The 26,132-nt window shown below is 40.8% G+C and overlaps 1 protein-coding gene across 1 annotated transcript; it reads left to right on the top strand.

The window, feature by feature from the left end:
* Positions 1-349: 349 nt before the first annotated feature.
* LOC136503827 (obtusifoliol 14-alpha demethylase-like) lies at positions 350-2,015 on the top strand. The gene is made up of 3 exons (XM_066498781.1): positions 350-734; positions 774-848; positions 1,023-2,015. The coding sequence occupies exons 1-3, from the start codon at positions 366-368 to the stop codon at positions 2,013-2,015; spliced, it is 1,437 nt and encodes a 478-aa protein (XP_066354878.1). The 5' UTR covers positions 350-365.
* The last annotated feature ends 24,117 nt before the right edge of the window (positions 2,016-26,132 follow it).

Below are 26,132 nucleotides of genomic sequence, written 5' to 3'. Positions count from 1 at the left end.
GAAGCTAAGTATTTAATGTCATATTTGCCTTTTTCGCAAAAGATGTCATATTTGCCTTTGATATTACTGATGCAATAACCTTAGTCATTGATGAGAGACTCCTAGTGCATACCTGACAGTTTTCCAAAAACTGAACCCTAACGATTTGATCCATATGTATATATATAATATCTTTATGTGGCTTCCTAGCAAATTAAATACCTATTTCCCTATATATATTTGCTTTATTATTTCACTATTCATGTCCAATATACTTTCAAGATGGTTTGATGTCAATTCCAACGCATTTTTTCATATTATTCTTGCAGCATATCCTTTTGCCAAGCTGCAGTGTATTTGGCTCCACCACTATTTGTTATAGCAGCATGGATTTGACAAATATTGCCATATGGGTTACTACCGTAGTTGTTATTTTCATCACCGCAGTAGTGACCAAGATTATTGTAACCGGAAGAAAGGCTACGTTTCAGCCAGTATGTAATAGGGCTCGTCCACCAGTTGTGAATGGTGCTTCTCTAATAAAACTTGTGCATGTTGGCCTTACCAAGGGTCTGCAAGCAATGGTTCATGACCAATATAGAGCGTTGGGGAGTGTGTTCACTTTAAGATTCTTCAGAGTGAACATAACATTCTTAGTTGGGCCTGAGGTCTTGGATCATTTTTTTCAAGGGTTAGAGTCAGAGATTAGTCATGGTAATACGCTGGATTTCATTGTGCCCATGATTGGCAAAGAGGTTGGCTTTGGCGTAGATCTCGCCACCCGCAATGAGCAGATGCGGTTCCACAATGATGCACTGAAACTTTCAAAGCTACGAAGTTACATGGATCCAATGCTTCATGAAGTAGAGGTCAGTATGCATGTATCCCTACCTAACTAGCTCTTTTTTTTACTACTCGTACATGTTAATTTGTTGCTTCTACATAATAGCTACATGAAATGAAAGAGGCATTAATAATTAATCTAAACTGACGACGACAGAGTTGTTGTTAATTAATTTTTGAATGAACGATGACGTGTACAGGATTACTTTGCAACATGGGGCCAGCAGGGTGTAGTTGATTTAAAACATGAGTTTGAGCAACTACTCATGTTAATCTCAAGCCGATGCCTTCTTGGGAGGGAGATCCGGGAGAACATGTTTGACGAGGTCCACACGTTGTTTCGAGAGCTCAACGGCGGCATGAGTCTAGCCAGCGTCTTGTTCCCTTACGCCCCAACTCCGACGAACCGCCGGCGTGACAGAGCACGGGCCAAGCTCTCAAAGCTATTCACTGAGGTCATGAGATCACGCAAGAGCTCAAACCGGACCGAAGGGGATGTTCTACAGAATTTAATAGATTCTAGGTATAAGGACGGCCGCCCCACAACCGAAGCGGAGGTCACTGGCCTCGCCATCATGCTGCTCTTTCTTGGAAAGCACACCACCTCCGTCACTAGCACCTGGACCGGAGCTCGCCTGCTCACCAATGGCAAGTGGCTGACAGCAGCCATTGAGGAGCAAAAGGAGATCACTAGGAGACATGGGGACCGGATAGACTACAACGCGCTGCTACAGATGAATGTCCTGCGCCGTTGCATCAAGGAAGCCCTGCGTATGCACCCTTTGTTACCGGTGTTTCTTCGCAAGGTGCACAAGAGCTTCACGCTGCGCACCAAAGACGGCGCTGAGTATGAGATTCCGGGAGGGCACACGCTTGTAAGCCCTGCACTGTTCAACAACTACCTGCCCTACATCTACAAGGACCCTGGTGTGTATGACCTGGACAGGTTTAGTCTGAATAGAGAGGAAGACAAAGTTGGTGGCAAGTTCTCTTTCACGGGGTTTGGTGGTGGAAGGCATAGCTGTGTCGGGGAAGCATTTGGGTATATGCAAATCAAGGTGATATGGAGCTATTTGCTTAGAAATTTTGAGCTCAACTTGGAGTCTCCTTTCCCTGAGACAGACTGGAACAAGCTAGTGGCATCCCCCAAAGGAAAAGTAATGGTGGCTTATAGGAGGGTGGCAGCTGCCTAGCTACTAGCACCTGCTTGCTTTGCTTCTGTATCATCATCTTCTGCATCTCTCCATGTCTGTACATGTATAAGGAGGGATAGATACAAATAGTAAGTAGTGATGTGTGCAAATGTTATAACATTCTGTCTCATTGAGTTATATGTGAGTTATAATATGGTTTTGGCCTGTGCCTTATGTATCAAGTGTTCTAAATTCTAATACAATGTGTTTAAATTGGTCACGTTTTCCTACTGTAAATCGACAGCGGTCGACGTGTCTATATAACCTATATAAATGAAGGCCACAAAAATCATTTATTACTATGAAGCTAATTTCATAACGAGCGACATCACCACAATTATTCTTCATCGTTTGATCATAAGCTTGCAGTTTTATATATCCATCCATACATGCATGTAGCAATTTGTCTTCCTTTGCAACTGTCTAGGAACACGAGACGAAAAGACAATCACATCCTACTGGAAACAGGGCCTTTGCCGAGTGCAAACTGCTTTGCCGAGTGTCAAAAATCAGGCACTCGACAAAGACCTTCTTTGCCGAGTGCCGCACTCGGCAAAGAATCATTTGCCGAGTGCTGGGCACTCGGCAAAAAAAGGCACTCGGCAAAGGACTTCTTTACCAAGTGTTAGGCTCTCGGCAAAAGCGCAGGCACTCAGCATAGGCTGCCCCGCATAACGGTGTTCGGCCACGTCTTTCTTTGCCGAGTGCCTGCTGTTAGACACTCGGCAAAGATTTTTTTTTTGGAAAATACTTTGCCGAGTGCCCCTGACACGGCGCTCGGCAAAGATTCAATATTTTTTTTTTGAAATGTCTTTGCCGAGAGCCTAACAGCTTCGGCACTTGGCAAAGGGAGGAATTAAAAAATTATATATATTTTTTTAAAATACCTTTGTCGAGTGCCCTTGTGAAGGCACTCGGCAAAGAGAAAATTTCTAAAAAAAATTAAAAAACCCTGTTTGCCGAGCGCGTTATTGTTGGCACTCGGCAAAGACCCCCTTTGCCGAGTGCCATGCCCCGGCGCTCGGCAAAGTTTTTTTTTATTTTTGGCCTCCAAATTTTTTGTGCAGCCCTTTTAATGTACCAGGAACTCCTCGTTAGAATTTGGGGATTTTTTGTGGCTTTTTGATATATTTAGTTACTTTATTTCGTTTACTTGAATTTTTTGAAAAATATAAATTTGAACTGCACATGGTACGAATAATGGAATTTAATGATTCAAAAAATGATAGTCATGTTACTGAGTGTAGTGTGAGGTCGTACCAAGAACGGACCCGAAATTTCGGACATCTTGTTCACAAAACATGACCGCGAACTTGCGTGCGAAGTATTTTTAAATTCTATAAAAAGCAAACGAAGTCCGAAAATCATGAAACTTGTTGAGATGTCGTGATATCGTATGTGGAGGCTATGATAAAAATTTTAGAAGATTTCGTGCACGTTGTCATGTACTATGCTTACCACCTCGTCGACCTCTTCACGAAATCATAAAACTTCTTCGGAGATTCTTCGGTTTGCAAGCATCGTACGTGACAACTTACGCGAAACCTTCTCAAAATTTTATCACAGCCTCCATATATGATATCATGACATCTTGACAAGTTTCATGATTTTTTGACTTTGTTTGCTTTTTATAGAATTTAAAAACAACTCGACCGCAAGTTCGTGGTCATGTTTCGTGAATAAGATGTTCGAAATTGGTGGTCTGGTCCTGGATACGGCTCACATTATACTAAATAACATGAATATCATTTTTTCCATTCATTTTTTTCATTATTCGAATGACTAGCAGTTATAATTTGAATTATTCAAGAAAATTCAATTAAATGAAATAAATTAAAGAAATATAGAAAAAGTCCGAGAAATGTGCCACATGGGAACATGGAGTACCAGGTATTGTATGAGGACTGTAGAAAAAGTTTAGAGGTCAAAAGTGAAAAAAATATGGTTTGCCGAGTGTTAAAAATGACACTCGGCGAATCACCGATTTGCCGAGTGCCAGGACGTATGACTCGGCAAAGATTTTAAAAAAATTAAAAACCCCTCTTTATCGAGTGCCAGTCCGGGGGCACTCGGCAAAGATTTTTTTTAAAAAAAACCTTTGCCGAGTGCCAGGCCAGGTGGTACTCGGCAAAGAATTAAAAAATTAAAAAAACTTTGCCGAGTGCCAGATCGGGGGCACTCGGCATAGGGGGGATTTAACCTCCCGGCCCAGCCGGCCCACACACACCGCACACATGCACCCGCCCGCGCCCGCGCCCGTGCCAGCGCTGCCGCCGGAGGTGGAGGAGAAAGAGAGGAGGAGGAGGAGAGGAGGAGAGGAGGAAGGAGGAAGAAGGAGGAAGAGAAGGAGGAGGAAGGAGGAAGGAGGAAGGAGGAAGGAGGAGGAGGCGGCGTCCGGGCCACTACCAGCAGCTCGTCGTGGACGTCGCGCGGATTGTCCTCGGCACCAGCTCTGGTCTGATCCTTTGATTCATTTTGCTTGACCACTAACATGTCCTATAAATCCTGTAGTGTGTCTTGCTTTTTTCGGACGGACGGATTAGTTATTAGTTGATATGATCATATACAGTTTAATTAATCTGGTGTATAGTTGACTCTATAAATATGTTGATAACAACTAATTTAGGTTCTCAATGTATAGTTGTATGCTTCTGTACCCTTTCTTTATGCGAATGTCTCACTGTATTTTTCATGTGCTCTCTTCTAGAATAGATAAGTTTCAATTACATGTCTCTTCCATGCACAATTTCCTTGGATCTAAGGCTGGTCATTTACCTAGAGTTTGTCCAAATAATCTCTCTGTTTCACCGACTATTTGTGGAAAAAGCAGATAAGTATCTACCTACCATCTAGAAGTACTGAGAAGCCTTACAATGTTAGAGAAGAAGAAAAATGACCGATTATTTGTGAAAAAAAACAGATGTATCTACCCCATCTAGAAACAGTGTCAAGCCATAGATATGTCGGAGAAAAGGAAAAATGCTAAATAAAAAAGTGTGAACTCATTTTTTAGTGATATAACATAGTTAATATCCAAGATTCTTTGAATATTAATAGAGAAGATAGCACGATGGGTCTTCTTCAAAATTAATGAGCAATTATTGTACTGGAATGGGGTTAACTTTCCCTGTGGTTAGTTCAAGCATTTCAATCAAATCTTTCTATTTCATTATGACTTGTCAAATTATATGAATGAACATTATTTTTTTGCGAGGATATGAATATGAATGAACATCTAGCTAAACATCATACAAAAAACAAAACCAAGTAAAGGCAAATATATATATACCATTTTTCTCACTAGCCATGTTTTCATTGGCAGACTTTTTTCTTATGTGTTACAGTTCTTGCACATTGTATCAAGCGATGAGCTACAACAACTGAAGAAACTAATTAAAATTTTAACGGTTCTCATATATATATATATATATATATATATATATATATATATATATATATATATATATATATATATATATATATATATATATATATATATATGTAACTCATTCTAAAAAATCTTACTACTTGTTTTCATAAGCAACATTGAGCCCATCACAACATAAACAAAATTAGGGCCTGTTTGTATGGGAGCTTTGTGTCCAGGCATCCATCCCAGGTGTCCGATTTTGACGCTGGCGCCAGGATGCATTTGCCTGGCAGCGCTGCATCTAAACAGACCTTGCACACGGGACGGGACGACGTAAAACCTTATAAAAATTTCCAAGGAGCGCTGCATCTAAACAAGTGCTGGCAGAGTTGAGCTACTTATTCCGCTAGCTTTGTGCCAAGGAGCTACTTATGTTTTGTTCATTTTTGCACCTATTTCTAATTACGTCTTGTTTTTCTTTTTTATTGCAGGTGGTTGAACAAAGATGGCGGGCGACCGTCATAGGTCCATGAACTCGTTTTACCAAAGACCACGCCGGCTGCAGGAGGAGGCGGAGGGGCGGCGGAGGGATCGGACAGGAGGAGGAGGAGGACCGCCAGCCGCAGGAGGGGGCCGCCTCCTCCCACGCCACGTGAGGAGGAGCTGGAGGAGGAGGGGCCGCACAAGGACGACGAGTGCGAGGTGGCAGGCACGGGTTCCACTTCTTCCGACTCCTCTTCGAGTGTCTACTTGCGAGGTCCCGCGAGCCTCCCACAGGTTCCGCTTCCTCACCAACGTCCAGTGATTCGCCCCGAAAGGCAAAAGTAAGTAACTTTATATGTTATCACCACTACTTCATATGATATGATGAAAAAAACTAATAATTTTTCTTAATCACTTGTGCAGGAACTGGGTGGTTGTGTCGGGTGGTAGCGCACGGCTAGTCAACGGCATCCTGGGTCTTTTGTGCAGGCAACACTTCCCTGGCATTGTCACGTACGCATCGAAGACGGAGCCATCCTACTCGTTTGACCACTACGCTGTCGCCCTCGATGCGGAGTACCCCAACAAGGCAGCGTGGGTGAAAGTCTCACTCGCACAACATTGCTCAATACATCGCATTCATTGGACTTTTCTTGAAATAATGAATGGATACATCGCTTTTGTATGCAGACTTATTACAGATGCGAGGAGGGATTTGAGGCCAGGGCGGAGCAGGTGACTACCAAAGCCTGTAAAAAAAACTCATCACCGACATGCATCACGAGGTGCGCATCCAGGCCATCGTAACTTACTACGGGTCGAAGCTTGGAGAGAGGAAAACCAAGAAAGATGCAAGAGAGATGCAGCTGACCCGGGAGCAGTACCTTGAGGTAAATGAAGAACATCAATATTGATTCATTTTAAGATTAAGTTGATTTAATTTGATCTTCTTATATGTCCAATACTTGATGACGTGTAGATGATTCCCTGGTGGTGCCAAGCGTATCCCGAGTGCTGGGCGATGATGGTGGAGAGGTGGTTCACGGAGGAGTACCTCAAGATGCACAGGGATGCCCAGGACCGTCGTTTGCAGATGCAAGGTCCAGCACACCATCAAGGCAGCTGCAGCCTCGCCGGATACAAACAAGCATGGGTACGCGAATTCATTTATCTATTGTGACGCTCAGTTTTGCCTAATTTCTAATCATCATGTTGTCTTTCTCGCAGTCGGCGTCATATAGTGGCCAGGCTTGCTCGGACTTCCAAGCATGGTGTATGGCCCACAAGGGCAAGGCGACGTCCGACGTCTCCTTCAACCTAGAGGACCCACCCAAGGCATACACGAACTCGAGCGTCCACTCCCGCATCAGTGAGTACACTGAGGTGGCGAGGTCGCTCCATGGGCCAGACCATGATCCGAGCACCTAGGACTTCGATGGAGAGGCCATCATGAGGGCGGGGCAAGGCACGAAGCATGGGTGGTTCTGGCTTGGCGACGGCGTCATCGACACGACCTCTACTCCCTCTCTCTCCCAGATCCGAGCACGAAGCACGAGCAAGAGCCCGGCCATTCTCACACGGCAGACCGCTGCACAGCACCGGGTCGACACACTCGAGGCTATTCCTGTTTTACTCATCATACATTGATCTTTACACACCTTAATTAGCTTTGCATTACTGAAACATTGGAGTGAAATATTGTAGGCCCGGCTGGAACAAGAAATGAGGCAACGTCAGGAGCTGGAGGCCGGGCAGTAGAGGATGGCGGCCCAGCTGGAGGCCGAGAGGGCTGAGAGGCAGGCCCAGGCGCAGAGGCTGACGGACATTACGGAGTTCCTACAAGGGCTTGGGCAACGTGTGGGCTTCTCTCTACCAGCTGGGCTATTGGTTCCACCTCCGCCTCCGCGTCCTGCAGCTGCAACTACTCCTGTGAGTATGAAAGTTTTACTTTCGCTTGTGCTTTGCTTGTATGGACTCTACCTTCCTAGATTAGCTATCCAAATAATCTTGTCTCACATGCAATCTTTTCTCCTTTGTGCAGTCTCCATCTGACGGTGGTTCGAATAATCCACCTCATGCACCTCCGAATGATGGAGCTGGGCCTTCACCACAGTCGTAGTGCCCGAGATGAGTGCACGTTGTATTTTTTTCATTTGTTGTTCACTTGGTGATGGACTTGTGATATACTTGTGATGCACTTGTGGACTTTGATGGACTTACGATGGACTTGTGGATTTATTTGGATGGACTTGAGCACTTATTATTGTATATGTGATATATATTGTGATGGATGTGATATGTGCGGATGGATGTGTGGATGGATGAGATATATATGTGATGGATGAGATATATATGTGATGAATGAGATATATATGTGATATATATTTGTATGAATGTATTTGTCATGATGGAATGTAAAAAAATTAAAAATTGCCGTTTTGGTTCACTTTGCGAGTGCTGCACTCGGCAAAGGACCCCGTTGCCGAATGCCATGGTCACAGCACTCGGTAAAGCTAGAAAAATGGGCGCTCGAAAAACCATTTTTCCAGCTTTGCCGAGTGCCATGACCATGGTACTCGGCAAAGAATTTAAAAAAATCAAACTTTGCTGAGCGCTGGCCAAAGGGCACTCGGCAAAGAATTTTAGAAAAAAAAAATAAAACATCTTTGCTAAGGGTAGGATAGAGGGTACTCGGCAAAGAAATTTTTTTAAAAAAATAAAAAAATCTTTGCCGAGTGCCTGCAGGGTTGGCACTCGGCAAAGCGACCGCCAATAGGGTCGGCGCCGTGACGGTCGCTTTTCTTTGCCGAGTGCCCTCGGGGCTCTCGGCAAAGCCTTTGCCGAGTGCCCGATAAAAGACACTCAGCAATGAGGGTTTTGCCGATTAATTTTTTGCCGTGTGTTCTTTGCCGAGTGCCGCACTTGGCAAAGACTTTACCGAATGCAATTTGATCTTTACTGAGTGCCTCAGGCACTCGGCGAAGAACCTGAATCCAGTAGTTCAAATCTGAAATTGACGTACCACCAAAATACCAAACGTCAAAAGCAGAATTAAGTACTTTTTATTCACCTCAGTGGCTTGGAAACGAGAGGGGGTCCCACTTAGCGCACCTGCAACACAGGTCACCGCCAGAATTGCGCACCCGTTCACCAACAGTGTCATCCCTTACCATCAGAGCGAAGCTGGGCGGATCCATATTGTCACTCGTGGGTGCAGCCTGCACCCAGGAAAAAGTGAAAATCAGTTGTTAATCCTGATTTTCCACCTCATTTGCACCCCCCAAATCCAAAGCATCGCACCCACGCTGTAGTCATTTTGCTACACTTGCAGCCGCAGAGAAGCCATCTCTAGATTCCAACTACACATCTCTCTGCATCTCCATGCATGGTTGCACGCTTGCACCCCTTGAATATCGAATTCCGATTCCAGTCTCCAGTGCAGAAAATCAGGCCACTGCAGAGAAGCCGATGATGGCCCCCTGCAGCCGCGCAGGTTGGCGGCGGCCGCGGTACATGCAGCCATCCGAGAAAAGTCCATGATCTTCCTCACTCACCAATCATCATTCAGAAAATAAGGGAAGCAAAATCAATTATATTTTCAATTATTTTCGATGCCTATCAAGTCACTACCGGAAACCTCAAATTTGCTGAGTGTTTTTATGTTTGCCGAGTGCATGTCCTCGGGCACTCAGCAAACAAATTCTTTGCCGAGTGTTGTGCTAAAAACACTCGGCAAAACAAAAACCCTCGGCAAATAGGCAGTTTGCCGAAGTGTCAAAAAAAACACTCGGCAAAGAGGGGGGTTTGCCGAGTGTCAAGAATAAATACTCGGCAAAGACAGGTTTGCCGAGTGTCAAAAAGAAACACTCGACGAAAGATGAAAAACAAAAAAAAAACACGCCAGCATAAAAATCCCCTCCCGTTCCCACATCGCCTCCCGTTCCCACCCTCCTCTCCCTCTCGCCCCAGCTCACTCCCTCCCCTCCCTTCGCCCCAGCTCGCTCCCTCCCCAGATCCCGCCGGCGGCAGGCCCCTCCCCTCCTCGCGCCGGCGGCCGCCCCCTCCCCTCCCTCTCTTCCCCGGCGCCGCCCTCGCTTCCCCGGCGGCCAGCCCCTCCCTCTCCTTCCCCGCCGCCCCCTCTTTCTCCCCGGATCCGGCTACCGCGCCGCCCCCTCTCTCTCCCCAGAATCCGACCGCCGCGCCGCCCCTCCCCTCCGAATCTAGCCCCATCGCCTCCCTCCCTCCCTCCTCCCTCCGGATCCGCGCCGCGGCATGGGTGGTGGTGGAGGTGGTGGCATGGATGGAGTCGGAGGCATGGGTGGCGGTGGTGGCATGGGCGGTGGCGGCATGGGTGGTGGTGGCGGAGCAGGAGGTGGCCTTGGTGGTGGTGGTGGAGCAGGCAGAGGAGGCGGGCTTGGTGGTGGCGGTGGTGGTGCTGGCGGAGCAGGAGGTGGCGGCGGTGGTGGTGGCGGAGCAGGCAGAGGAGGCAGGCTTGGTGGTAGCGGTGGTGGTGCTGGCGGAGCAGGAGGTGGCCTTGGTGGTGGTGGCGGTGGCGGAGCAGGCAGTGGTGGTGGTGGTGGCGGCCGGTGGTGGTGGCTGTCGGTGGTGGCGGCCCGTGGCTGGTGCTTGTTTTTTTTATTTTTTTCAAAAAATGTTTGCCGAGTGTTTTTGGGGCACTCGGCAAAGTCTTTGTCGAGTGCCCGACAAAAAACACTCGGCATACAGCGTTTGCCAGTTAAATGGTTTCCTGAGTGTCGTTTGCCAAGTGTAACACTCGGTAAATGGTTTGCCGAGTGCCCCTGGCACTCGGCAAAGCTCCTGTATCCCGTAGTGAGTTGAGCACCCTAATTAGATTTTAATTATGTGATTCTTGTTTATTCTTGTCGATTCCCATCTTGTTAATGTGGCTCACTTGGTGTCCTGGACGCGCGCGACCTGGGGGCCATCAGCGCGTGGGGGAGAGGAGGGCGTCGGCGAGGTGGATCGTGGTTCCGCGGTCGCTCGAGCGAAAATAGACGAAAAAAACAAAGACAACACAGGGATCGAATTGAACCGGCCATGACTACGGGGAGTGGGGCGTGGGGGCAGGACATGGGCGTGAGAGATGGGAGGGATGATACACACCATTCTGACCATTCGATTTCAGTAAGGAGAGAGAAGATTTACCATCAATCTGGACAGTTCGTTTCTAAGATATTGTTTTTCTAGGTACACTTTTTTTGTTGGATGGATGGTGGCTTCTTAGTGGAGACGTTTTGTGAGGGTGGGTCAACGAAAATGATAGTGCAATAGTAGCGTAGATGAATTAAAATTTCAGATCGGGGAAGGGGCAATCAGTGCTAGATGTTTATACAACCTGGCAGCGATATCTATTACTGTCAATTTTCATTACCAAGCAGCAGTGATAGCTATCTATTACTGCCAGTTAATTTTAAAATCCGGCAGTGATAGACCTGCGTCGCATTGTGCGTGGCTTTGTTAAGGAAACCTATATCAGCCTGTTCTTTGGTTGTGGCTTGTCGTAAACGATCGTAAATTTTCAGCCGAAATAGTATTTTTCTCTCACACAAATCAGCCAGCAGTACTTCTTCACGAACCAGCAACGATACGAACCAGCCAACCGAACAGATTTGCACACAAAAGTCAGCTACTTCTAGTATATGTGTCCAAATCACATCATACTATGCCTCAATGAAACAGGATATAGACAATTAAGTATGCCCCAAGAATGAACTCAAAGCCATTCTGACCAAATTGCTTTATCCTATGGCTTGGAAAACAAAAATGGAACCTCACTGTGATCAATTTGTTCTATAGCACAATGCGCAACCATTAAATGCTACAACTAGCATATAAAATCAGAGTGACATTGTATGTCGGAGGCCCTTACTCATTTGTCAACAGTCTCTTTACATGATGTGGCGCTATAAGAAACCACGAAATGAATGTTCATACTTCTTGTTGGAAAGGACAGCAACATCTTGGCGCTAGGGATTCTATAAAACAGCAGTTTTGTATAGCTCTATAGGTAAATCAGTCATCTAAGGAATATTGGTTGATAATCATCCATTTAACTTTTTTGTCCAACCATGTATTCATCTAATGAATATTTGTTCTTATATGACTTGAGTGAGTTTCAATTATATTGTTACACACACTTTTTAAATTCGTATTTCTGTAATAATATTCTAAAGATGCCGTACCAACGCGTGGTACCACCAAGTATGTACTGGAATTGGAAGCCAGTTGGAATTGTTAAGAAAACCTATGACTAAGAGCCTAGATGTCTCTTCTTCTGTAGCCTCACGCCGATCCTGAGCAAAGCTGCAGCTCTACCGCTTGACCAGTTTAGCACACTACTACGAAACAATCAATTAGAATTGTATTTTAATTCTATACAGACTTAACAGGACATTAACTTATATTATAGATATCATGGTCATCAGAAAATCAATTGTAGCTTTTAAGTATTATATAGAAAGGATAATACATAAGCAAATGTGTAGCAATTCTGTCATCGTTTTCTATGAGCGTTCGATAGTTTTCTTTCCATTGAAATATGTTGGATTTGTTATATAATAGCTAGTTTGACTATCAAGAATATGTATGTAAGAATGTGGAGAACAAATTTAGAGAGAAAGAAAATGAGTTGTTCTCTTTTCTCTTGTCATCTTTCCAATACATAAGCCCTCCTATATATAGCCATACATGTGAAGATGGAGTTATAAGAATTGATGCTAGGAGAGTTACACCATTGATGAAGTAGAAGGTTGTAGCTTTGATGGTATAGGGGTTATGGACATCCACATTAATATTTCATAACACTCCCCCTTGAATGTCCATTAACAGGTGAATTGCATTCCTCGTTAAAAACTTACCAAGGAAAAACCCAGTGGGAAAAAACCATGGCCAAGAAAAAAAGAGTACACACATATTCACTCCCCCTGATAGCAACGTCACTTGATGTCTTTCAGCCGTCGCAATACAATACCATGTGCCAATTTCTTGAATACTGAAGTAGGGAGTGCCTTTGTGAACAAGTCTACTAGATTCTCACTTGAACGAATTTGCTGGACTGCTATAATACCATCCTTTTGAAGATCATGAGTGAAGAAAAACTTTGGCGAGATGTGTTTCACTCTATCACCTTTTATGTACCCATCTTTCAATTGAGTTATGCAAGCCGCATTGTCTTCATGTATAACTGTTGGTGCTTCCTTTTCTGAAAATAAATTGCATACCTTGCAAATATGATGTGTCATGTTTCTCAACCAGACACATTCTCTGCTAGCTTCATGGATAGCCAAAATTTCTACATGGTTAGATGAAGTTGCTGCTATAGTTTGCTTCATTGAACGCCATGAAATAGATTCACCAACACACATAAATATGTATCCCGTTTGTGAATGACCATTGTGTGGATCAGATAGATATCCTGCATCTGCAAAACCAACTAATCCCTCCATGCATTTGTTAGAAAAATATAGACCCGTGTCCTTCGTACCTTGCAAATAACGAAGTATATGTTTTATCCCATTTCAATTTCTTCTAGTAGGACAGGAGCTATATCTTGCTAATAAATTAATAGCAAATGCAATATCAGGTCTTGAGAGATACATTAGTGCTCCTATAGCACTTAGATATGGCACCTCAGGACAAATAATTTCACTATCACTTTCCGGAGGTCGAAAAGGACCTATGGTTACATTAAGGGATCTAACAACCATTGGGGTACTCAATGGATGCGCTTTATCCATGTAAGATTGCTTTAGTATTTTCTCTGTGTAAGTCGCTTGATGAAAAGAACTCCATCTTTAAGATGTTCTATTTCAAACCAAGGCAAAACGTTGTTTTCCCCAGATCCTTTGTTTCAAATTCTTTGTTCAAACAATCTTTGGCCTCGATGATTCCTTGAGAGTGTTGGCATTTCTTAGCGCAATCACCATGTGTGGAGGTTTTAAGTCCATCCTCTGCAACGGTGCCAGAAATGCCTGTTGGTATTTCTTAACACCATCACTAAGATTGAGTTAACCTTAGCGACGCTGCCAAGAAACACCAACTACGATAGTTCTTAACAATTACATAAAATATCTACAAGCGCACGGATCTATCATTGTAGTATTTCACCTGGAAGTATTCAAGGTATCATTATTTGTATTTTCCCAAAGGAGAGCAAGGTGTAAAGAGTCTAGCATGAGCATGAACAAGCTAAGATTACATACTTGCATAGTGGACCATAATTCATGACAGAGGTAAGGATAGTGGACACACATCTGGGCTAACCTCAAGGATAAAAGAAAAACAAAGAATAAAAGAATGTTCCTATGTGGAGTGGCATATTCAAATATAGCCGTGCAAAGAACAGTTAATGATCATACAAGTTATATGACTAGAGTTAGAACTAAGTGTGAGATGAGCGGGGAGATCTCCGAGAACTGGTCTGCCAACGCATGATAGATTTTAAGACTCTTACACAGTACCTGAATGTGGGGGATTACAAGGGATGGATAGGGATGTCACCACCTGTCACCTAGCCCTCAACCAGGGGCACCGTCAAATCCAAAGGTTCCCGTGCACCCGAGCACCACGCCCATGTACAAGGAAACTACAAATATCCCCCCAGGACTCCGACCCTACGGATCGACAAGCAAGAATATGGGCAAACCCGAAGGAACGACGAACCATCCCCTCAAATCTATCTCTACTTCTACCCATACAAGTCATATGAATGATTAACCATAAAGTTGAACATGTTAAGATCATAACACACAAACTATATGCTAGTTCATATATAATGATTATAACAAGACAACTATACCCTAGTTCATATGCACTACTATATAAATGATATGAGAGCAAGATTTTGAAAGAACTCTTCATAGTATTCATACCAAGATTTCCCTCTTCTTCCAAGGAGCCAAGCCCTCCTTGATAGCTTTGCTAGCTCACAATACTACTACTAAAACTAAAAGAGAGTACAAGTAGAGAGGTGAGGTGTGTAGCTCCAAATGGTTGTGTGTTGAAGGAGAGCCCCACCCCTTCTTTTATAGTGGAGTGTGGTCGGTTTGGCGCCAAAAATAGGAAACCAGCCAAAACCGCCTATGCATGGAGGCATGCAACTGCCGGAGAAGCGTGAACCCGAGAGGCGACGGCGGGGGTGTAGCCACACCCAGGGTGTGCCCGTACCCTGGTGGGCCCACCTCATGACTACCTTTGCATGGTCGGTTCCTGGGTAGGCCTGGACCCTTCCCCAGTGGTGCTCGGCCTAGGTTGTTGCGTGAAGGTGGGGTTCTCCATTTCTCTCGTTGCGCATTTCTACTTTACGCTTTCTGTTTTGCGCCTTTTGCTTGGTTTTCCACTTGTATTCGAATATGTGTTCTGCAAAACATGTTTTCTCCAATACAAGTGGAACTTTTTTTAAAACGAATACAAGTGAAACTATGTTGATTCTTTGCTCCCTTTGGTTCTTGATGATTTTTATCTTTGGAACCCAATGGTCTACCACGTTTTATAGTAGCCTTTGACTCATTAGCAGTAGATGGTTGTCCCTCTTGGACACTAATTTTTTTAGGAGAATTAGTAGCTGGAATATACGACTTAGTCACTCTTTTTAAATCTACAAAAGCATCTGGCAAATTATTTGCTAAACTTTGTAAATGAATTATCCTTTGAACTTCTTGCTCACATGGTTTTGTACGCGGATCAAAATGAGATAACGATAATTCATTCCAGCTTATTTCTCCATTCATCTGTTTATATTCTCCCCCTGTTGTTGGGAAATTTGATTCATCAAAATGACAATTAGCAAATCTTGTTGTAAATATGTCTCCCGTTGATGGTTCAAGACACTTTATTATAGATGTCGATTCATACCCAATATATATTCCCAACCTTCTTTGGGGTCCCATCTTTGTGTGTTTTGGTGGCGCAATTGGGACATACACTGCACATCAAAAAATTGTTAGATGGGAAATACCTGGCTCTTTGCCAAAAACCAATTGTAGAGGGGAAGAACTATGGTAACTTGTTGGCCTGATGCGAATTAATGCCGCTGCATGCAAAATAGCATGTCCCCATGCAGACATTGGGAGTTTTGACTTCATAAGTAACGGTCTCGCTATTAATTGGAGACGTTTAATAAATGACACTACAAGACCATTCTATGTATGAACATGTGCAACCGCATGTTCAACACTTATTCCAATCGACATGCATTAGTCATTGAAACTATTTGATGTAAATTCATCGGCATTATCCAAGCGTATAGTTTTGATCGGATTATCCAGAAACTGAGCTCTTAACTTGATTATTCGAGTCAACAGCCGCGCAAATGCCACATTGTGGGTTGATAGTAAGGAGACGTATGACCATCTAGTTGATGCATCAATTAAAACCATAAAATATCTAAATGGTCCACTTGGTGGATGAATTGGTCCACATATATCTCCTTGTATGCACTCTAGAAAAGCGAGTGACTCATGTCTAATTTTAGCTGGTGATGAGCGTACAATCAGTTTCCCATGAGCGCATGCGATGCATGGGAAGTCATTCAATTGAAGAATCTTTTTGTTCTTCAGTTTATGCCCATATGAATTATTAATAATTTTTCGCATCATTACAGATCCAGGATGGCCTAGCCGGTCATGCCATATAATAAAATTGCTATGGTTGTTGAACTTCTGTTCCACCACCATATATGACTCATTCTTTTTGAGACTTGTATAGTATAAACCTGAAGGTAATTCTGGTAATTTCTCCAACACATACTTTTTCACTGATGATATCTTTGTAATGTTGAGGTACTCCACATTACCCTCACACATTGTCTCTATATGATAGCCATTTCAGCGTATATCTTTAAAGCTCAACAAATTTCTTTGAGACTTTGAGGAATAAAGTGCTTTATTTATGTCTACCTTTTGTCCCACAAGGTAACATTATTGTGGCTCTTCCTGAGCCCTCTATCAATTTAGCACTTCTAGATATAGTATGAACAATTGCATCTTGCAATGTAATATAGGAAAAATGCATTTTACTCTTCAAGATAGTATGTGTTGTTCCACTATCTATAATACATATATTTTCTTCACTTGCAAGCTCCTGAGGCAATGGTTCATCCATTCTCTTCAAAATAAAACATACTAATAAACATTACTATCTATTGAAAAACTATTATTACATAGTGAAACATATGAAAATGAATACTATTTAAATACAAACATAATACAAATTTATTCATTACTTTATAAGATGAAACATACTTCATTAATACTATTGTTACATTTGCACTTATTCATGCATGAAGAAGAATTAACGACAAGATCATTTATTCTTGGATGAAGAAATCAGAAACATCAAGATGAGTTGCGGTGCTGTGGTCATATTCTCCAATATCTGTCGAACTAAATATATTATCATCAAAAATATTATCACCACTACCACTTGCAAAGTTTGTCTCCATCTTTTTGTTCTTCTCAAGTGATTCTTGATAGAGATCAACAAGATATTTTGGTGTGCGATAGTTGCATGCCCAATGAGATCGTCCACCACTACGATGGCATGCATTTTTTGTTTCATCAATTTTGCCTTTATCTTTATCTCCCCTTTCTTGTCTCTTATGGAAATTTCATGTGTTTTTGAATTGAACACCATAATTTCCTCTGCCACGACCATGTCCATATCCACGACCACGACCGCGTCCACTCCCACTATTTTCATTATCATATCTGGCTGCATTTACTTCAGGGGTGGATTTGAACCACTAGGACGTGTCTCATGGTTTTTCATCAAAAGTTCATTGTTTTGTCCAGCCATAAGCAAATAAGAAATAAGTTCAGAATATTTCTTGAATCCTTTCTCACAGTATTGCTACTAAAGCAGCACATTTGATGCATGAAATGTAGAGAATGTTTTCTCTAACATCTCTTCATCTGTTACTTTTTCTCCACACAACAGTAACAGTGATGTGATTCTAAACATGGTTGAATTGTATTTAGAAACACTTTTATAGTCTTGCAACCTTAGGTGCAACCACTCATAACAGGCTTTAGGGAGGATCAATGTTTTCTTATGGTCAAATCTTGCTTTTAGTTTGTTCCAAAGAACAAGGGGATCCTTATCAATAAGGTATTCAGCCTTTAGACCTTCATGGAGGTGCAACCACTCATAGAAGTCTTCTCCCTCGCTGTCCCTAGCCACGCACACACAGGACTCAGGCTCTATCGTCTCCCCAGGTAGTTCCACCCAAAGGGAACACTTCTCTGTGCACACAGGGTTCTCTACAAATACCGCTACTAGGGCTAACACGAGAACAACACACGCAGAGGTTTCTCCTCTAGCGTCCCTAGCATAGAGACATCGCCCCATATGAACGAGCTTAAAGGAAGGCAGGGATTAAAACAGGAAACCATAATTCATTTCCACAGAGCAAGCTTACATACGGCTTTCCCTTTTGGGAAACCCCAAGCACTTAGCACAAACCTTAGGGATTACCTTACAAGCGCAGGAAGATCACATGGACTTCCTTTATTCTAATTTACAACTAATGGTGGAGTATTACTATTCATGATGGATGATTCTCAGAGAACTTCTAAGATGTCTTCATGGAGTATGTGTGAGTGGAGAGTTGGTGGAGTGGGTGGTGGAGTGGATGAGAGTGTGTGTCTCAGGCTGGTGATGCTTAGCTCTTGCTTCTTCGATCGATGATGAAGGAATGCGCCCAGCTTCTTGCTTTATAGCACGAAGGGAGTGTCCTTCATGCTTATCGTCTGAAGGAGCCTTCGAGGTAAAGTCTTCAATTATTCCTTCTTATTATTGCCTAGACAGCTGGACGGAAAATAATTATCCTGGCTACAGTAGAGTGGTTGTATATTCCTTTTGCGTTGTCCTTCATCGCGCACGGTCTTATCCTTCTTGATATGGATATGGATATTTTTTGGTATGGTCTTCCACGCCCGAATGATTGATGTTGCAAACATCAAATCAAGGATCATGGCATGTAGTATGTATTGTAATACATTATTGTAATATTATCTCTTCCCCCGGCCAAATTGTTGATAACACCTTATCAACATAGGGAATATATTTCTTGTATATATATATATTGATATTGAACTAAATCTATATTGACTCTTCAATATTTTCTTTGTTGTCCACTTCTTCAGGTTGCCACATTTCATACCAGGACAACAATTCATGATATTCTTTTCGTAATTGACATTCTTTGCCATAACTAGGCTTTATTAGCCTACCAACTTCTCTATGTATTATACTATATCTTCCATAGTATTCTCGAAAGAATACTTTTATTATTTTATTTTGATACATCATATAATATTCAGTAGCAAATTTGGTATTTCCTTCTAAATTGAAAATTCTCCAATTATCATGATTCATGTCTTTTACGAATAGCTCTTCATAATTTTGCCATGAGTCTGAAGTCCATGTTGTAGGAAATTTGTATGATCTCTTTGTGATATATATATCATGGCATGCTGGTCTTATTGGTTGTGTAAATTTTGGTGGATTAGAACAAAACTTAATTTTGTATTTCCCTTGAATACATGCTAATTTCTTACAAGCTTCTTTGATAGCTATTCCGAGGTCTGATTGGAAAATTTCTTCAAGTGTACCATATATATCATGGACTAATCCATGATCAATAATAGTTTGTAGGGAGATATCATCTCCAATATTTCTTTGTATGCTTCTAAAATATTTTAAATTTATATCAGCCCTCAATATTAAGAACTTTTGATGAGGCTTAACAATTAATTTATCATCGAGATGAAGTAAAGGAAAAATATTTGCATTCACAATTATTCCTAGATGCCTTTCTTTACCTTGGTATAATTTCATAAAGTAGTTTTGTATATCATGAAAGGTTTTGTAATGCCTTTCAGCATATTTCTTCCAAATTATATCTATAACATCACGAGTAAAGTATGAAAAAATTTGTTCAGTCTTAAAACTTAATCTAGGAATAAGAAACTCTTGTGGAATATTGTTTAAATATGTGTTTCCTTTTTCCTCTAGAATTATTTCTTTTTCTGATTGCACTTTATTTTCCTCATATAGTATTTCAGCTTCTGAGTCATTTTTCATATCACTTTGCTGTTTTAGATATGACATACAAGCTTGTCTTAAACATAGCCTACATGTTGCTCTTTTTGCTGGATCTTGATAATATATGCAAAATACACATTTTATATTAGAACCACTTTTTTATGATCCCACTTGTGTTCGCAGTTTATTTGATCCAGCATTTCTATCTTTAATCCTGCTAACTCCTCAATTAAGTCTAACTCTTCATCACTTGATTCTTTTTCTTCATCATATTCTATTTCATCTGTCTCTATAATTGAGTATATCAATTCATCGTCCATTATATCATCATCACAGACTAAAATATTTTCATTCACACTATCTATTATTTGAACCTTTTCTTGTTCTTCTTGCTTATTGGAATACCTTTTCTTGTCTTTGTTAGGACATGTTTCGCTTAAGTGGTCTGGCGAGTTACAAATAAAGCATCTACATGTACTATCATAATTTTTTCTAGGATTATATCTTCTTACATTCCTTTTATGGAGGAATGGAGCTCTATTGTCTGATCTTCTAAGAAAATAACGTCTCTTTGTCCTTACATTTCCTTTCTTATAATTCTTAGGATATTTCTTGTTTCTAGATCTCTCTTCTCCATATGTCAAGGGTATTTGGACTATTTTATTGCAAAAACTATAATCTGATTGTTTTATTGATCTTTGGGCTTGTATGTTGGTGCATGTTTTTCTTAACTGTTTGAAAACGAATGTTATAGCGTGAGAGATATTATATTCTTTACCAATAGTTTCTTTTTTATATTCTTCAAATATCATAGAACCTAAAGGATCTGGTAATTTATTGAAATATGTTTCAACTATACCTTGATTATAGCCTTGCTTAGCAGTCGTAGCATTATACAAATAGTGTTGAGAAAATTCTTTTATTCCTTTCTAGCTTGTTAGTGACAATTTTTCAATTTTTTTTAATCTTTCATTTTGTAATACAGTAAATCCTAATTTAGGATCTTCACCTATTACAATGCTTGATATAATATTTGCAAAATTATATGGGTTACTACCAGCCATTTTTAATTGGGCATAATGATTAGGGAAAGCTTCTACCCATTGTTCCCATAAAACTTTGACTGATTCTCCTAAAAATGTTCCTAAATATGTAATCATATCTTCTACTCTATTTCCAATATTATGCAGATTTTGTATATACTTTTGGATTATCAATCCTTTCCATATGCTAATTATATTTTACCAATCTATAGGGTCATGTGCTGCTAAATTTAATATAGCACCATCGCTTCTATAATTCTAAAATTGTACCTTCTTTTCAAATTCTCTTCTTTTTGAACCCATATGCCTATATTGTCCAAGTATATATCTATATGTAGGTTCTTCTTTTTCTGGTGGCCAAGTTCCTAGTTTTCTAGTTGGTCTCTCACTTTCTCCTTCTATCTTTATTTCAGGTCCTCGTCTTCTTTTTGATGTACTTGGATCTATTTCCATTGCTTCTATGGCATTTTTATGCAACTCTTTATTTTCTAAGGAGTTTATGAGAGTTATTGTGTTGTTACTGCATATCTCAATTGCATCTTCATCCTCTTCTTCATAGCTTTCTAGTAACAACTTGTTATTAATTTCCCATTGCTCTTCTTCGCTTATATCATTATCTTCTATGTCTTTTATCTTATCCTTGCTATGTTCTAATTCCTTTTGGGCTTCCCTTACCCTGTTATCTATTACACAAATTCATTTTTCTTTATTGGAATGCTAAATTTCTTAGCATTTACCTCTCTATCTTTCTTGATGTTATTAAGTCTATATAACTCTCGTATAAAATAGAGTTCTTTTTCTCTTATAGCAGCCCATTGACATATCATAGAGGTTTTGTATTCGTCATGAATTTTGCTTAACTTTTGCTCATAATGTTTTATTTCATTATCGATATCTAATTTTTCCATAAATTCACATATGCTATGCCTTCTATTTTTTTCTAATTTTGCCTCTGAACTGGATGCTTCTAAATCATCTAAACTTTGTTCTTTATAATCTACAAACCTAATACTAGTCAACCCTCTATTATTTTCATAGCTTATGTAATCTTTAGGTTGTTTTAAAATTTTTGGCTCTATTAACGAGCTTATATTCCATTCTTCTCCTGCTCTTTCTTCAGAACTTATTTTTAGAGGACTCATAAATTTTATTCCTTTAGATTGCATACTTTCTACAACATTGTTCACATTTACCTTATATCTGGTTCCACTTATGTTGGTTAACCTTCCTATAAATTCAATGCTTACTAATAGATTCGTTCCTTTAAAATCTTCATATCATTTAGTCTGAAATCCAAATGCCATCTTATCTATAAATTCTTTAACTAGCATTATTAAATCTGGAGCTATATATGTTATTAACATATTTTCATTCATATCACCTTCTAAAAATCCTAATGCTGCTTTATTTATTGAGTCCCATCTTTTATCTAATAAAGTTATTAGAACCTTAGTTCCTAGTTTTTTCCTTGTCATACCTTTAATTCCAATGATATACATTCCCTGATGTATATATTTATATCCTGAATATTTTAAAGCATTCTCAAATTGTTTACTAACAATTCTTAACAGAATTGGTTCTGTCAATACACCTAATTCTACTTCTCTGGATATTCTATATAATCCATTTTTATTTTCAAACCAACCCATTTGATATATTTGCTGAGGCCTTATTTTCCTTAAAGTATCTTTTTGATATCTATCAAGATCTCTTTCTACCTATCAAGATCTCTTTCTACGTCTATCATTTCTTCTAAGGTTTCAATATCATCACATCCTCCCTTTAATTTATCTTTAAAACCTAGATTTCTTGTGTCTCTATTTACTGGCTGGAGTGACTTGTCTCTTCTAGAGAGGCTTTCAGATACTTCCATCTTTCTGAATTTAAAGATCTAGTGGACTCAACTATTCCTGCTGATGATAACACAATTTCTTTGTTATGCTCAACAATATTAATATTATTAGACTTCTTATATAGGTATGTTATATCTTTTTTAATATAATCACTATTCTAGCTAATTCTTCCCAGAGAAACTTTACTTTCTTCTAAAATTTGTAAAGCTAATACTAATTTATTATTGGTATCTGAATATTCCTATTCAAGGTGCTTATGTTCCTTTTGCAGTCTATCAAATTTTAGTTCTAGATCGTCTTGCCTCTTTCCCCAAGATATGTAAAAGTTATGTATTAAATCAACTATTAAGTTTATCTGTCCGTGAGAGGTATGCCAAGTATGTTCTTCAGAGCTATTTAGTATGCACCTTATATTTATATTCTCTTTAGTATTGATTATCTTTCCAGTATTAACTTCCAAATTTAAATAATGTAACTTTTCAATCTTCAACATATTATAGTAAATCCCTTAATTCAAATTTTTCAAAACCAGGCTCTGATACCACTGCTACAAGGTTACGCTAAACTGCTGCAACAAACTCGAACTCAAAATTCAAATATAAATTTCATGAGTTACTATTTATAGCACTATTCAAATTCTGCAGTCACTATTCAAATTCGTGGCACTATTAAAATTTTCGCTATTATTCAAATTCGAAATATGAACGGTGCACGAGCACTCACCAGAGAGTGGCTCAGGCACCCAAATTCTTTTGCAACTATTTAGGCACTATTTGGAGCACTTATATTGGATGATGGATGCGTGAGTGATTACTTATGCGTGCGATTAGTGAATATGTAGATTAATATGTCTCAGGATCTTTTGCAGGCTAGCGAGACCAAATATTTTAGCCGGTCGTGCAACTATGCTTGTATCAGTCCTACTCGGTACTCACCGTATGCATCACTAACTCACTTCAGAACTATGATATATATATATATATATATATATATATATATATATATATATATATATATATATATATATATATATATATATAACTCTAAACCCTCACCCCTTGATGTCGATGCGGCCATACGCGCGGCCCCTAGTGGCAGTGTGGCTTCCCCCGCCTCCCCAGGACGCGTGCGGTGCGAGTGGCCCTCCGCCACCAGGGTGTGATAAGATTAATGAATTAAGTAATAGATGAAGCACAATATATAGGGCAACTTAAGGTATCAGGATAATAATTAAAGAAAGAAGCACAATGACCCTATTGCCAATCAATTATATATTGCTGGAGTTAAGATTAATGACAATTTTATTACATTGATTATTAGGGCGCATTTAAGTAATTGAAACATAAAATAATGCGAATAAAAATGTCTTTCAGAGTTGGCGAACATTCATATATTCCGTTTCAGAGTTGGCGAACACTCATATGTTCCATTCGAAGGAATACTAAATTTAAGTTGTATTGTTTTACACTTGAGGGAGCAAGCATCAGTGCCTCGAGTACGTAAGCTCTAATGTTTGGTATATAAGCATGATACAATCTGGCAACTACGACTAGCCAGCTACTAGGGATCGAATCAGTGGATGCCAAACCATGTGAAGACAAAAAGAAAGTCAAACTACCTGGAGTTATCTACGGTGTATATAATCTGGCAAATGCGACTAACCAACTAGTTGGAATAAAAATCAGTGGGATGCCAAACTATGCGAAGACAAAAGCCAATCAGCGTAGTACCAGTATATAATATATATATATATATATATATATATATATATATATATATATATATATATATAACCCCTGGCAAATATGAGACTAGCCGTTAACTACTACTGTAGTTGGGATGGAGCCCGTGGGATGCCAAAGCAGTTAGACAAATTGCGTACAGATTATGTTATTATCGGGGTTGATTGAAACCCACTCGACTTCGCTCGCACGAGAGAATTCGGAGCATGGGTGGCGTCTCTGCGCGGCGACACGCGTCCATGTACATTTTGCAAAAACACCCACCATTTTTTTTGGAAATCAACTCGCAATCCAGTCTGTCGCCCCCAAACCGTGCGCGCGTTGGAATATCGAGAACTGTCTCATTTTGCAAATATGAGACGTACTACTGTAGTTGGTATGGAGCCCGTGGGATGCCAAATTAAAGCAGTTAGACAAATTCCGTACAGATTATGTTATTATGGACTTAAAAAGAGGTCTTTTGGTCTTGTTGCTATCGTCTGCGCTCATCTCTGGACTCTGGTACTACGTATCTGGCCTCCTTTTTTTTCTGTCTTCATTCACATGCATGGTTTAGCATCACTCTAGTACGTATGATTCCAAGTAGGTGCATGTTGTCTGGTTGCGTTTTGGTCCTATTCATCAAGGTGCCCTTATACCAAACACTATTTTAATTACCTCCGATCACACAACTTACATCTTGTTTAGTTTCACACATGACCCCGTCAGAGCGTCAGATATGCACTGGGGCCATCATGGAATGGATGATTCAAATTAACCTGTTATCAAACACTTCTACATAATCGATTTGGAGTGGTTATCACAATCGTCTTCGTCAAGGGTCCACACAATTCAAGCATTTGCTCCTAATGGGCTATAAAACCATACATGGCCCAACGCTTGATAAAACGGTGACGTAACACCCTGGCAGATTCTTGAGCTGATTTGTTTCAACGATTCCTATTGACTCAGGTGGAATTTTGATGTCAAAACAAAGTCATTGGTTAGCTTATCAAATTATCTTTTCATGCATCTGTGGATCATCAAAATGGGAGTCCGTATGGATCCTGGACTTTCGTTTTACTATGCGCTAGTCTTGGAGGCCGAGACAGGCTCAAGCTCGAGTTGGACTGAGCATCTGGCTTGACTTAGACGTCCTTACTGATCTCCTCCACCTCCACAACTCTCTCCATGTACTTCATGATCCTCTCCAATTCCTAAGCATGATAACTATAGGGAAATGGGTAAACTAAGCTAGCACATCTACCACGTTCAACCAAGATAGCATGCGAGTAGAGGATCTTGGATCGTTACCACTAGATGCATAGTGCAACAGAAGGAGAGTTGGAGCAGCCCAACATCATGCATGTTGATGTAATGGAAGTAGTCGTACATCCTCGCGTACTGGCAGTAGCGACACGCTCTCTAGTGCACCTCACTTTCGTTGCCAATCAACATCGCAACAATAGCAGCAGCATCTCCACGGTATCCACACGTGCGAGGATGGAATGCTGTGATGCCGGTGCGCTAGCACCACGTGCGGAGCGAGAGGAAGGATGACGGCGGCGGCTTGGGCGCCCCCA

Source organism: Miscanthus floridulus, chromosome 14 (assembly GCF_019320115.1).
Source record: "Miscanthus floridulus cultivar M001 chromosome 14, ASM1932011v1, whole genome shotgun sequence".
Classification (NCBI taxonomy): Eukaryota; Viridiplantae; Streptophyta; class Magnoliopsida; order Poales; family Poaceae; genus Miscanthus; species Miscanthus floridulus.
Note: the sequence above shows the minus strand (reverse complement) of the source record. Positions and strands in the feature narration are given on the sequence as shown.

Excerpts from the sequence above, each read along its gene's own strand:
- LOC136503827 (XM_066498781.1), top strand. The coding sequence starts at position 366 with ATGGATTTGACAAATATTGCCATATGGGTTACTACCGTAGTTGTTATT. Across the intron at positions 735-773 it reads TGCCCATGATTGGCAAAGAG|ATGCGGTTCCACAATGATGC; the intron begins GTTGGCTTTGGC and ends CGCAATGAGCAG. Across the intron at positions 849-1,022 it reads CAATGCTTCATGAAGTAGAG|GATTACTTTGCAACATGGGG; the intron begins GTCAGTATGCAT and ends TGACGTGTACAG.